Source organism: Theropithecus gelada, chromosome 10 (genome assembly GCF_003255815.1).
Source record: "Theropithecus gelada isolate Dixy chromosome 10, Tgel_1.0, whole genome shotgun sequence".
NCBI classification, from domain to species: domain Eukaryota; kingdom Metazoa; phylum Chordata; class Mammalia; order Primates; family Cercopithecidae; genus Theropithecus; species Theropithecus gelada.
The window spans coordinates 92560868-92574781 of record NC_037678.1 but is presented as its reverse complement, the minus strand read 5'-3'; the positions used below and the strand labels follow the sequence as shown (position 1 = coordinate 92574781).

General features: G+C 39.4%; 1 protein-coding gene across 7 annotated transcripts in view; it reads right to left on the bottom strand.

Moving 5' to 3' along the window:
- Positions 1–13914, bottom strand: part of KIZ (kizuna centrosomal protein) — a 120106-nt gene that overhangs the window by 80145 nt on the left and 26047 nt on the right. For all 7 annotated transcript variants that reach the window (XM_025399729.1, XM_025399728.1, XM_025399730.1 and 4 more), the window contains 2 exons: positions 1843–2488; positions 1179–1494 (listed from right to left, as the gene is read on the bottom strand). In XM_025399729.1, the coding sequence (XP_025255514.1) occupies positions 1179–1494; positions 1843–2488 (962 nt within the window). The remainder of the gene's footprint in view (positions 1–1178; positions 1495–1842; positions 2489–13914) is intronic.

Genomic DNA, 13914 nt, shown 5'->3' with positions numbered 1-13914 from the left:
TACTTGGATATGCTCTTAATAAATATTTCCTGAACATCAGTTTGGATACAATCTATAAATTAAAGCCCATTAATAAACTTTTCACCATAAGTAGACAATGAATGGTAAGAGGCAATATATTAAAAGGTACAATGGTGTTCTAAAAGAGAACATATGCCCTCCTATACAAAATGCCCACTTGGCTTTTCACTCCTGCCAGCTTTGTGGAAATGAAAGGGTGACCAGCATTACGGTGTAACAGAAAATTCTGGAGGTGGGGCAGTGGTGTGACATTCGGGCAGACAGGGTGCGGGGTGTTCTGCCCCAGCAGATCCAGCAGAACTATATGACACCACTCTGCCCCGGCCTTCGTTTCCTCATTTGTAAAAGGTGAGATCTACCTTAGGTTGTTTACTTAGGTTCCTTCTACTCCTAAAAGAGATTTGATGTTATTAATGCCATTTTTCAGCACAGAATCAGTTTTCAACAGTTAACAAGTTTTCTACACAGTAGATACACAAGAACTTTCTACAACGTTTTCTTCTAGCATCTCCGATCAGTAGCACAAAAGCATATATAAATTTTTATCAGTTGGATAATGTAAGTTCTCAAAATGTATAACGCTGATGTTCCCATTTAACATTAGAGATTCCAATGTTTCCTATTTACATTCAAAAAAGGAAATCTGGCTTATATATACAATTGGAAGAACTTATTAACTCATATTTAATCAGATGACAAAAATGATACTATGGCAAGGAATATAAGGATTAAGCAAATTAATTAGACATAAAGTTCTCAGACTCTAATACTGCATTCCTAGTAAGTTTAACTGTCACCTTCTGTGCTACCAAAACTTCAAAACAGATTTATTTTCTGAAAGGCTGGAGAGTAGGGTGTTGGGGAATGACTTATTACGTTAACCAGGGATTGTGTGTATATAATTACAAGCTGCAATCACCATAACTCATTATATCCAAATGTTTAAAGCTTTTCTGTTAAAGAAAGAAGGAAGGGAGGAAGGAAAGAAGAAAGAAGGACAGAAAGAAAATTAGGTCTTGCCTAAAAGATTACTTATGAGACTTAAGGAATTTACACATTCATGGCTGAGTGCTCAATAATACATTCCCAGTGGAATGGTCTCTAGAAATGTCTCCAATTAAAAACAGAACAGTAGAAAAAAAAATTGAATGGCTTACTCTCTAGTTAGTGCGTGAGTGGAAGATTCCTTTTCTGAATCAGGAGAGCTTAGGGTTTGCAAAATACAATTTTTTTTTTCAGTAGATAGGGCATCTCTTTCTTGCTCAGCATGGATTAATTTTAAGGCCTCTATTCCATCTTCTCCCTCCACCTTGCCACCTGGATTTGGCTGTGGTTCTGGGCTCTTTAAAAACAGGTCATCTTCACTTATTGAAACAGTGAGGTCACTGCTGGTGCTCCAACTTTCCTCCTCCTCCTCTTCCTGCTTCTTTCTGAAGGGCTTTTGTGACTTTGGGTCCCCGTGAGCAAGATGATCTGCAAGTGGGGACACGAATCGATTACCAATCACTGACTTCAGGGGGAAGCAAGGTAACACACAGCAGAATCACTCATCAGTTAAAAACACGCAGAAGCAGCCCACACACAATTCATTATGGAACTTAAAAGCTTAAACATATTTTCAAATGTTTAAAAAAATCACAGCGGGTTTAAAAATCAGCAAATTCACTTGCATGTACATTTTTAAGAGTTCATTAGAATGGATTTTGTTGGCAAAGATACTATTTTATGACAAAGAGAGATAATTAGAGAGTATATTTTGTCCTTACATAAGATCACTACCACCCAGAAAACTCAGCAACCAAACTCAGCCTCTCATCCCACCTGAAACACCTTGCCAAGGAGAATGCTTCTCTTGAGACCACTTATTTTCAGATTCACAGTATTCTGAAACTGATATCGGAGAGACTGGCGGGCTGGCTCTTTTTTCCTCAACTTCAATATGTTCCCGTGTCAGTATTTCTCCCTCTGATCCCTCTGATCTGCTGGAACTGTCACACTTTAAATCAGTGGTTCTGTTCTCTGGACTTAATCTTTCCTGTAACAGGGAATTGAGTTCAGCAGACTTTTTGCCTTCAGATAAATTACTCTTGCCATGACGTGTGTTACTTCCTATCTCCAAGCAATGAGTTTGTTCCTCCTCAGACAATACACTGGTTGTGACTGGCGTTTTCTCACCAATCTGAAGAGATGCCTTTCCATCTATGTTGTCAGACTTATTTAAGCACTGTGTGTCATTACTAGTTTGTACTACACAGCTGTCTGTCACATTACTTCTCTGGGCTGTCTGTCGGTGTGAATGTGGGTCAGGAATTGAAAAGTTCTTTGTGGGTTGGGGAGATTTGTGCTCTGTACTGAAATCTCCCATGCTTGAGACGGCTGACATTTGGTGGCCCATAAAGATTGTTGCTGGTTGATACAATCCTCTTGACATGGCTGTTCCTGAGTTAATTCCCTCCTGCACTGCAACCTGCAACACCAAAAGAGATGTGAGCTAAACATATTGTATATAAACAATTAGGTGGGTTTTTTTTTTCCCGGAAATGAAAGGAGGTCAAACAAAGCATGATTACTGAAATCAGCACCTACCACGTTTTATTAAACTCATGGCTTCCTACATAATGAATGAGCAAAAAGCAGTAAAGTCCATACAATTTAATTTTAATAACAATGATAGTTTACAAAACCAACAGAGTAAAGAAAGTAGGCCAGGTGTGGTGGCTCACGCCTGCAATCCCAGCACTTTGGGAGGCTAAGGTGGGCAGATCACCTGAGGTTAGGAGTTCGAGACCAGCCTGGCTGATATGGTAAAACTCTGTCTCTGCTAAAAATACAAAAATTAGCCGGGCATGGTGGCAGGTGCCTGTGATGCCAGCTGTTTGGGAAGCCGAGGCAGGAGAATCACTTGAAGCCGGGCAGCAGAGATTGCAGTGAGCCGAGATCATGCCACTGCACTCCAGCCTGGAGACTCCATCTCAAAAAAAAAAAAGTACAGAATATATGTTTTTGAAAAAAGAAATACATGCTTTGAAAAGACATCATTAGGAAAGTGAAAACATAACCCACACAATGGGAGAAAATATTATAAATTATGTATTTGATAAGAGTCTAGTATCCAAAACACATAAAGAAGTCATATAACTATGTAATAAAAAGACAAATAGCCCTTAAAAGTGGGAAAAGGATTTAGATAGACATTTCTCCAAAGAAGATATATGAATGGCCAATAAACACATAAAATGATACTATCGTTACTCATTAGGGAAACATAATTCAAAAGCACAGTAAGATATCACTTTACCCACTATGATGGCTGTCTTGGTCTGTTCATGCTGCTGTAACAAAATATCATAAACTAGACAGTGTATAAATAACAGAAATTTGTTTCTGATAGTTCTGGAGGCTGGGAAGTCCAAGATCGAGGCAGGCGCCAGTAGACTCCGGGTCTGGTAAGGAACTGCTTTCTCTCAGACAGCATCTTTCTGCTGTGTGCTCGCAGGGTGGAAGGGGCAAGCAAATTTCCCCGGCCTCTTTTATAAAGAAACTATTGTGCCCATGAAGGCTCTGCCCCCTTGATTCAATCACTTCCCAAAGTCCTTATCCTCAAAAACCAACACCTTGGGGATTAGAATTTCTTTTTTTTCTTTTTTTTTTTTTGAGACGGAGTCTCGCTCTGTCCCCCAGGCTGGAGTGCAGTGACCGGATCTCAGCTCACTGCAAACTCCACCTCCCGGGTTCACGCCATTCTCCTGCCTCAGCCTCCCGAGTAGCTGGGACTACAGGCACCCGCCACCTTGCCCGGCTAGTTTTTTGTATTTTTTTTAGTAGAGACGGGGTTTCACCGTGTTAGCCAGGATGGTCTCGATCTCCTGACCTTGTGATCCACCTGTCTCGGCCTCCCAAAGTGCTGGGATTACAGGCTTGAGCCACCGCACCCGGCCTAGAATTTCAATACATGAATTGTGCCGGGGGCGGGGGGGACACAAATATTCAGCCCATATCAATGGCTATACTAAGAAAGATAGACGTTTTAATTTAGGATATTTAAGATGGAGAGTACCCCTCCAATAATTAGGAGAAATATGAGATAGAAATAAAGACATTATCACTTACAGGTTCTCGAGAGTACACGGCATACCTGGAGGCCAGCACACAAACGTCAGGGAGTGCAGGCAGAGAGAGAAAGAAAAGGGACCCGTGTCCTCACATGGTGGAAGCAGTGGTTTGAGGGGAAGGACACATGAGCCAATGTCTTTAATGGGTCCCAGGTGTTATCCAAACAGGTTTCCCAAAGGCAGCATGGGGAGTTTTAACTGGTGAGTTTAAAGCAAGCAGGCATGAGTTTTGGGAGGTTACCCAGTGACTGAGAGGTGGTCACTGTGGCATATGGTCCATGGGGAATGTGAAGGTCAGAAGGGCCTGTCAAGCAGGCTGTATCCAGCTGTCCCATAGGGAAGTGGTCACCAGAGAGCAGCTGTGTAAGGCAGGTATCTGGACCAACCACACTGAGGAACTGGGGAAAAAGGTGGAACTGCCAACTGTGTCGGGGTGACTCAGTCCTGCTTCTGGTATGAGAAGGTTCAACTTAGATTTAAAATGTTTGCTGAGGCAACATAAAATTATAAGAATTCACTACGGCCGGGCGCAGTGGCTCAAGCCTGTAATCCCAGCACTTTGGGAGGCCGAGACGGGCAGATCACGAGGTCAGGAGATCGAGACCATCCTGGCTAACACGGTGAAACCCCGTCTCTACTAAAAAAATACAAAAAACTAGCCGGGCAAGGTGGCGGGCGCCTGTAGTCCCAGCTACTCGGGAGGCTGAGGCAGGAGAAAGGCGTAAACCCCGGAGACGGAGCTTGCGGTGAGCTGAGATCTGGCCACTGCGCTCCAGCCTTGGTGACAGAGCGAGACTCCGTCTCGGGGGTGGGGGGGGTGGGGGGAAAGGAATTCACTACAACAGGCAATAACAAGTGTTGTCCAGGATGTGGAAAAACTAGAATCATACACTGCTGATGGGAATATAAAATGGTGCAGCCACTTTAGAAGAGTTTGGCAGCTCCTGAAAAAGTTAAACAGAGTTATCATCTGACCAGCAATTCCATATCTAGGCAGAGGTATGGAGAATGTAAACATATGACTACACAAAATCTTGTACAAGGATGTGCACAGCAACATTATTTATGATAGCCAAAAGTGGAGATAACTCCAATGGCCAACATTAGATGACTAGATAAAATGTAATACATTCACACAAGAGAATAATTTTCAGCCACGAAAAGAAATAAATTACTGATACCTGTTACATCATGGATGAACTTCGAAAATACCATGCTAAATGAGAAGCCAGTCACAAAAGACCATATACTGTAAGATTTCATTTATAGAAAATGTTCAGAATAGGCAAATTTTTAGAGACAGGAAGTAGTTAACTGTTTGCCCCAGGCTGGGGACTGAATGGCTAGGGTGGGTGATGGGGAGTAGAAGCAATCGGAGGAGGTAAAGAGTGATTGCTAACAGGTATGGGGTTTGTTTTTCAGGAATGAATAGGCAAATTTTTAGAGACAGGAAGTAGTTAACTGTTTGCCCCAGGCTGGGGACTGAATGGCTAGGGTGGGTGATGGGGAGTAGAAGCAATCGGAGGAGGTATAAGAGTGATTGCTAACAGGTATGGGGTTTCTTTTTCAGGAATGAAAATATGCTCACATTGATTGTGATTATGGCTGTACAACTCTTAATAAAAACTATAAAGCTGTCACAAAAAAGGAAAATGAACAAATGAAGAAAAAATCCTTAGAAAAGAAATTAAGCTATGCAGCTAATCTGAGATTAGGAAGAGTTCCTGGCCCTGAGGCTGAGGTGGGAGGATTGCTTGAGCCCAAGAACTTGAGACCAGCCTTGGCAACATAGTGAGACTACATCTCTACAAAATAAAAAATTTTAAAAATTTTTTTTAATTAAAAAATATTTGGGCACCTGTAATCCCAGATACTCAGGGGGCTGAGGCAGGAGATTTTGCTTGAACCCAGGAGGCAGAGGTTGCAGTGAGCCGAGCTCCATACACATATATATGTATAAAATTAGCTAGGCATGGTGGCACACACCTGTGGTCCCAGCTACTTGGAGACTGAGGCAGGAGAATTGCTTGGGCCCAGGAAGTCAAAGCTGCAGTAAGCTATGATCGCACCACTGCACTCCAGCCTGGGCTACAGAGTGAGGCCATGTCTCAAAAAAAATTAGGAAAAGTACATCTCTCCCATCTCTCCCCATAGAGGGAGGAGGGACAGGAAGATCCAGCAGGATAGAAAAGTATAGAGGAAAAAGGAAGTTCTACCTCCACGATCCTTCAGTCCTCTAGCTGTTCTCCCCAGAGAAAGCAACTCTAAGTTTCTTGCAGAAAGGACCTTGATACACTAGTAGGTATGTGCGTAAAGGGTGACATACTTTGCATTATATAATTATAGTTATTATTATATTCAATTTTAACAGCAGCATATTATCCTATTCTATAGATGTACCATAATTTATGTAAACAGTCTGCTATTGAAGGACATTGGTTTGTTTCCCACCATCTTCCACTCCAAATCATGCTGCAGTGATTATCCCTGAGTGTATGTCTCTCTGCACACAGGCAAGTATATCAGCAGGACACTTTTCTAGAACTGAAATTGCTGGGTCAAGCCTGCCTTACAGAATATTGTCATTTTACCATCCAAAGAGGCCATTATGTCATTTTAAAGAATTTTCCATTATACCATATGGTTTAAATAGCAAAATGATATTAATCAACATTCTGATTCATCAATATGAATAGTATTTGTAATATACTGGTGTCTTCTATTCCTTTTGTAATAAAAAAGCTGATATATGTTATACTGATATAATAAAAACAAATTTTAAAATAGGAAAAATTATCTATTACCACTACCGTAATCTGACAACTACTTTCATTTTTCCTGTTATAAAAAAACTGTGTAAATAGATGGCTCTGAGGGATGGGCTACTGCGGAGACTTTAGCAGGGCTAAAAGGGCTGAGGCCTCCGAGTGGCTGTGCAATAGCAGTCATTTGGTGGAGACATGAGGCAAATCAGTGATCAGACTTAGAAGTCTGAGAAGGCTTTAATTTTTCATTTTCAAGACCAGTTTATGAAGTGTTAATGCACCAACACCAGAGCAATGACTAACCCAGTACAGGGAGGACATGGCAGGCCTAAGCACCTTCCTCTTTTGATCTGCTAAAGGCCAAGCCAAAGCACAGAAGAAGGCACATTTCAGATATGAGAGACACCTGAGGAGGGCCAAAGGACGTGCCCCTGAGTTACTGCACTCAATTAGTAATTCTCAAATGTCTCTGACCCGCTAAGAGAGGCAAAACTGAACAACGAATCCAGAGCCAAGAACTAGAGAGAAACAGCAATCAGACTGGTAATCTGCAGAGTCAGGAAAGTAGCAGGGAACCATGATGTACTTATAGTAAATGCTTCAGAACTACAGAAAGCGAAAATAAGGACCTAATTCAAGAGACAACACTGTTAGCAGAGGTTTATTTCCCAAAAAGAGGAGCATTTGTCACTTTCTGTGATAGCAAGTAGTTATTAACTGTTTTGCAATTTTGCCAAGCATTGCCAGATTTCTTGGGATACTGAAATCTGGGTCCTCAATAAACTCTAGTAATACACTAATAAGTAAGTACATGGCATGTTAGTGGCCTGTAACAAATTAGGAGTTATAAAAAAGTGGCCCTTAATTATGTGTAAAAATAAAAGTCTGTGGACGATGCATCATTCATCCAAGGACCCAAAAAAGGCAACATGTACTTGAGGATCTGCTTCAACTCAATAGGAAGGTTGTCTTCCTGCGCTATTTCTAGTTGTTGCCAGTATTATTCATAAGGAGCAGTAACTTTTTATTTTGACATAATTGAAACAATATTTTTTATTTATAGAGATGCGGTCTATGTTGCCCAGGGTGGACTCGAACTCCTGGGCTCAAGTGATCCTCCTGCCTCGGTCTCCCAAGTAGCTGGGCCTGCAGGTGTGCATCAACACGCGTGACTTTATTTTGATATAATCTTACACCTACAGAAACATTGCAAAAATAATACAAAACATTCCCCTAACAGTGTTTAGCCATATTTACCAAATGTTTACATTTTATCCCATTTATCATTTTCTCTCCTTCTACATATATGTGTTTGTCTCTGCATGTGTGTATACTTAAATATAAGCATACGATTTTTTTCTGAATCATTTGAGGGTAAGTTGGGACACCCTGCCTATTTACCACTAAGCACTTCAGTGAGCATTTCCAAAAGCACAGGGACACGCTCGTTCTTGAGCAAAGTTCATGATCAGAATCAGAAAATTTAACATTGATATAATCTTGTTTTCTATTCCACAACCCATAATCCAATTTTGTCAATTGGGCCAATAATAAACCAGTAACAAAGTCATTTATTATTATCATCATCAAGTATTATATACTATACATAATTGTTTCTGCTATACTTTTAGACAACTGGCAGCATAGGCTTGTTGACACCAGCATCACCACAAACATGTCAGAAATGCATTACACTACGATGTTAAGTTACAGGCAATAGGAATTTTTTCAGCTCCATTATAACCCTATGTCTAAGACTGAAAACAATGTAATACCATTCTATAAACATTAAATTTTTAAAAATTTAAATTATAACAATCCTGGATTGGGTCCTGGAACAACAAAAAAAGAAGACATTAATGGAAAAACTGGTAATATCTGAATCAAGTCTAGAGCTTAGTTAATAGTAACGCATCTGTGTTGGTTTCCTAGATTTGACAAGTGTAGCACGGTAATGTAAGATGGTAACAATGGTGGCAACTAGGTGAGGGATCCAACAGAACACTTTGTACTATCTCTGCAACTTTTCTGCAACTCTAAAATTACTGTAAAATAAAGATGATTTTTAAAAAATTATAACCCCTTGGCCGGGCGCGGTGGCTCAAGCTTGTAATCCCAGCACTTTGGGAGGCCGAGACGGGCGGATCATGAGGTCGGGAGATCGAGACCATCCTGGCTAACACGGTGAAACCCCGTCTCTACTAAAAAATACAAAAAACTAGCCGGGCGAGGTGGTGGGCTCCTGTAGTCCCAGCTACTCCGGAGGCTGAGGCAGGAGAACGGCGTAAACCCGGGAGGCGGAGCTTGCAGTGAGCTGAGATCCGGCCACAGCACTCCAGCCTGGGCGACAGAGCCAGACTTCGTCTCAAAAAAAAAAAAAAAAAAAAAAAAATTATAACCCCCCTCCAGTACTGAGGAAGGTTGGGTGAAATAGAAGCTCTCACACTGTTGGTGGCTGAATAAATGGGCAGAATCCTCTTAGGGAAGAATCTGGCATTAGGAGTCCTAACCACGCTTGTTGCTTTGATTCAGTAATTCTATATGGAAATCCATCATAATAAGGAAATAAAGCTAATAGCAAAAAACAGCTATGTGGACAAACAAGTTCACTTAGAGCATTATTTAAAATCATAAAAAGTTGGAAGCAACCTGTATGACTGTAAAATAGGGAAAGGTCATGAAGTCATATAAATGAGGCAAATAAAGACTATGTCATAGCAAAAATACTTACACTTTAAAAATTACATACTCAGTCTGCTTATACCTATATAAAATAAATCTAAACACAGGAAAAAGATATTTACCAAAACATGTTTATATGGAATTATGTCAAGAATATTAACATTGCTATTCTCTTTTCTTTTTTTTGGTTTAATAAATTCAACTTGATTTAAACTTTCGAAAACCATTTTACTGAGATATAATTCACATACCATAAAACTTATCCTTTTAAAAGCATACAATTCAGTGGGCTTTTAGTATATTCACAGAGTTGTGTGACCATCACCACAATCAATTCTGGAACATTTTTTCATCACTCCAACAAGAAGCCCCATACCTTTTTGTACCTCCCCAGTCAGTTCCCAGCCCTAAGCAGCCACTAATCTACTTCCTGTTTGTAAAAATCTGCTTATTCTGCACATTTTATTAATATTTAAGTGGAATCATATAGTATGTTGTCTTTTTTGATTGGTTTCTTTCACTTAGCACAATGTTTTCTAGGTTTATCCATTCTGTGGCATTTATCAGTATTTTATTCCTTTTCATGGCTGAATAATATTGTGTTTTAAGGATATACTGTATTTTGTTTATCCATTCATCAGATGAGAACATGTAAATTGTGTCCACTTTTGGACTACTATGAATAACGCTGCTATAAACTTTTGTCCACTTTTGTGTCCAATCTTGTACACAGCAAGCTGCTATGCTTGAATGCTATGCTATGAATGAAACTGTTGCTTCGTATGGTAACTATATGTTTAACTTTTTCAGGAACTGCTAAACTGTTTTCCAAAGTGTTTGCACCATTTTACATTCCCACCAGCAATTACATAAACTTTAATAACAAAAAATGAGAAACTTGCAAAAATTAATTGCTGCTCCCTATAAGGCAATGCTGCATCTGAACTAACTCAATACTTGCAAAGTAAAATACTGGCTCCAGTAAAATGTAAGCTGAGCTTCTGTAGGCTTGCAGGTTTCCCATTTGCTGAGATCAGGCTCTAAGACAGGTGTCTCTTTTCTTTTTTAAAAGTCTGTCATTTTATTAGCTTAGCAACAGGAAACAGAGTACTCTTTAATCTTAAATTATGAACATTATTATGTGTCTTCTCAAAGCAGTTTCTGAGCCAGGGAAGCCAAAAAGAGAATGCCATGTTTCACATTATTGTTGACAGAGAAATAATATTAGGAATTCAAAAGTTTTTGAGAGACAGTTGTTATTGCCAAAAGCAGCAGCAGGTTATCAGTATTTAAGGATCTGACACAATGACCAACTTTTCCACACCTTCCTATTGCTTTGTGTAGATGAGTGCTAGAGATAAATCTATAATCCAATATTTTAGTTCAGATCTTCTTTTCTTGTCACAGTTATTCATCTGCAGTCTTAAAAAATGTTGGGAGTTGTGGGAAGCAATAGCAAAGCAAATGAACATGACCAAAAATATTTATTAGTGAACAGAAGATAACTTAAAAATCAGGAATTCATCTTTACTAGGAGAAAGAAGAGGAGTGAACATAAGAAGATATCAACAAGTTTAGAATTGTAATGATGTATTAATCATTATGAACTACAGTATTTAAAGGCAGACCTTAACCACTAATATACTTTGAAAAAAAATGTTATACTTCATGTTTTGCAAAATGCTAAGGAAATCTTTATTTCTTCTTATTATTATTATCTTCACAGACAAGGGAATAAGAAGCAGCAAGTTAAATGCAGAATGGAAATGAAGCTGTTAGACCAAATTTTCAGCTTTTCACATGGTACAATTATTGTTTTTAATTTCTACGTAAGCAAGTTCTTAAGTCACATTGAGAATATTTTTAAAAATCCATTAACAATAATTTACATGCAACAATCCTGAAGAAATTATTTTATATGATTGTTATTATAAAATTATTATACATATTTTACATGATACACATATCACACACTGAATTGTGTCCAATTCACATGTTGAAGCCCCAATCCCCAATGTGGCTTAAAGGACAGGGCCTTAAAGGAGGTAACAAAGGTTAAATTGGGTCATAATGGTGGAACCTTAATCCAATAGAATTGGTGTCCTTATAAGAAGAGGAACAGATACCAATGATCTCTCCGTTCATGCACACAGAGAACAGGGCACATGAGGACACAGTGAGAAGGCCCCTTCTATGACTCAAGGAGAAAGGCCTCATCAGAAAGCAACCCTGCTGGCACCTTGATCTTGGACTTCCAGCCTCCAGAACTTCAAAAAATACATTTCTGTTGTTTAAGCCACCCAGTTTGTGGAATTTTGTTATGGCAGTCCTAGCAAACTAATACATTATGCCATTGTGATTTTTAAACCTTCTTCTTACATGTTGCCACCATGATAAATGTAGTCACCACCAAAATCGCACAACTTAGGCCACCAAGAGACATCTCTGGCCATGAAATTCAACAGTTATTGGAACTATCTAAACTTTAAGATGTATCTGTTAAATTAGGCTTTAATGGTGTATTCTGTAAATTATCTTACACAAAATCAATCTGAGTTGTCACCATCAAGTGGTATTATCTCCTATTTCTTCAATTCATAGGTAGTCTCCCTACCTCCACACCAACCTCTTCACTCTCTTAAATAAGTGGCAAGAATCCAGGATCAAAGTAAGCCTACCCTAATGGAAAACAACAATGGTGATGATGGCGGTGATGGTGGCATCAAGAGCAGTGAACATTTATCAAGCATGTATGAGGTGACAAGCAGGAGCTAAGAGATTTATATTATCAAAACAACCATTATTATTAGCCCTACTCTTATGGGACTTAGCCAGGTTAAGCAACTTGTCCATGTTCACAGAGCCAGGATTCAAACCCAGATACCAGGACTCCAATGCAAACCTTTTATGCTACAATACTCAAAACTGAGTCAGTCAAACTCAAATTGCATTACTAAACCACAGCTTTTTAAAACAAACATAAAAATCCCTAATAATGAATCTGAAGCCTGTGCCTAATTTCTAACTTTGAATAACTCAAAATCTGATCTCACTAAAATAGACCCTGAATAGAACTTGTATATGATAAATAAAACCTAGTGTATGTGGGGTAAATGGAATAGTAAGAGAAAAGCAAGTATGAGCTTCAAGAGAAATTCGGCATTCCAAAAGAGTGCCAGCAGGTAACTTTCACAAAACGAACAGAACACCCGAGAACCACTCTTCCAACATCTGTAGCTCTAAGCAACTGTCTTGGTCAAAGTAATAAAGTTAAGTTACAGTTTTCAAGTAACACTTCCTAAGAGGCTTAATAAGTACCTAAAAATGTCAAGGTAACAGCCCTTTCTTTTTATAATACAATTCAATATCCCCTGTATATACCCCACCATCCCCAAATAGGGTAACTCAGGATAAAACTCTCTTAGAGATCCCCATTCACAAAAGAACTATGCAGAACTACATCGGAGGGATAGAAAGGCGCCTCCATTTTCCATAATTCTGAGGGATTTGAGTAAGGATGTAAGCAATTAACACTCCCCCACAATTAATAGAACAATCTCAACCACAAGCAGGCTCCTTCTTCCTAAAATGAACCAACCACCTACTCATCCCTTCTTCATAGGTTTAATTTTAAAAATTGTATTACAATTATTAAATTATAGAAAGGAGACACAAGGCAAAGGGATGTAAAGAACAAGTTACTTATTTTCCCCACCTCATTGCCTCTCTCTCCCCTCTACGAGGTGACTGAAGCCAATCAGTTAGGATGCCTATTCACACCTTCCTTCAAGCCCAGGACAACTTATTGCTTGATGGTAAGGTTTGGCCACTTGTACAAAGTGAGAGCGTGTTGTAAGCAACTCACCGCAACCTGCTTTTCTCTCTTAGTAATATTCCTTGGACACTGCCCAGATCATGAGGAATGCACTGGATTCTGGGCGCCACATGCAGAGCACTTGATCATGAGGGTGCTCTCTCTCCCTAGCTCAGCCTCTCCTCTGCAGCTGCTCATTCAGGCTGCTTCCATATTTCTGCTACTACAAATAATGCTGCAACATACAGACTATATTTTTGCCATTTTTAAAAGATTTTCTTTCTAGGGGACAGACAACCAAATGTGGGACTTCTGGGACAGAGCATATGTGTATATTCATCATGACTGTTATCACCAGATTTTTCCCAAGAAAGTTCTAGGCACTAACTTTTTTTTTCAGTCTGCAAGAAGTATATCTTTTTCTAATAATACAGTATTTCATGGACGATAAGTATATGAATTTGGAAAGTCTTCTAAAGAACAAGAAATCAATACTCATTCTCCTGTGGAGCTTCCATAA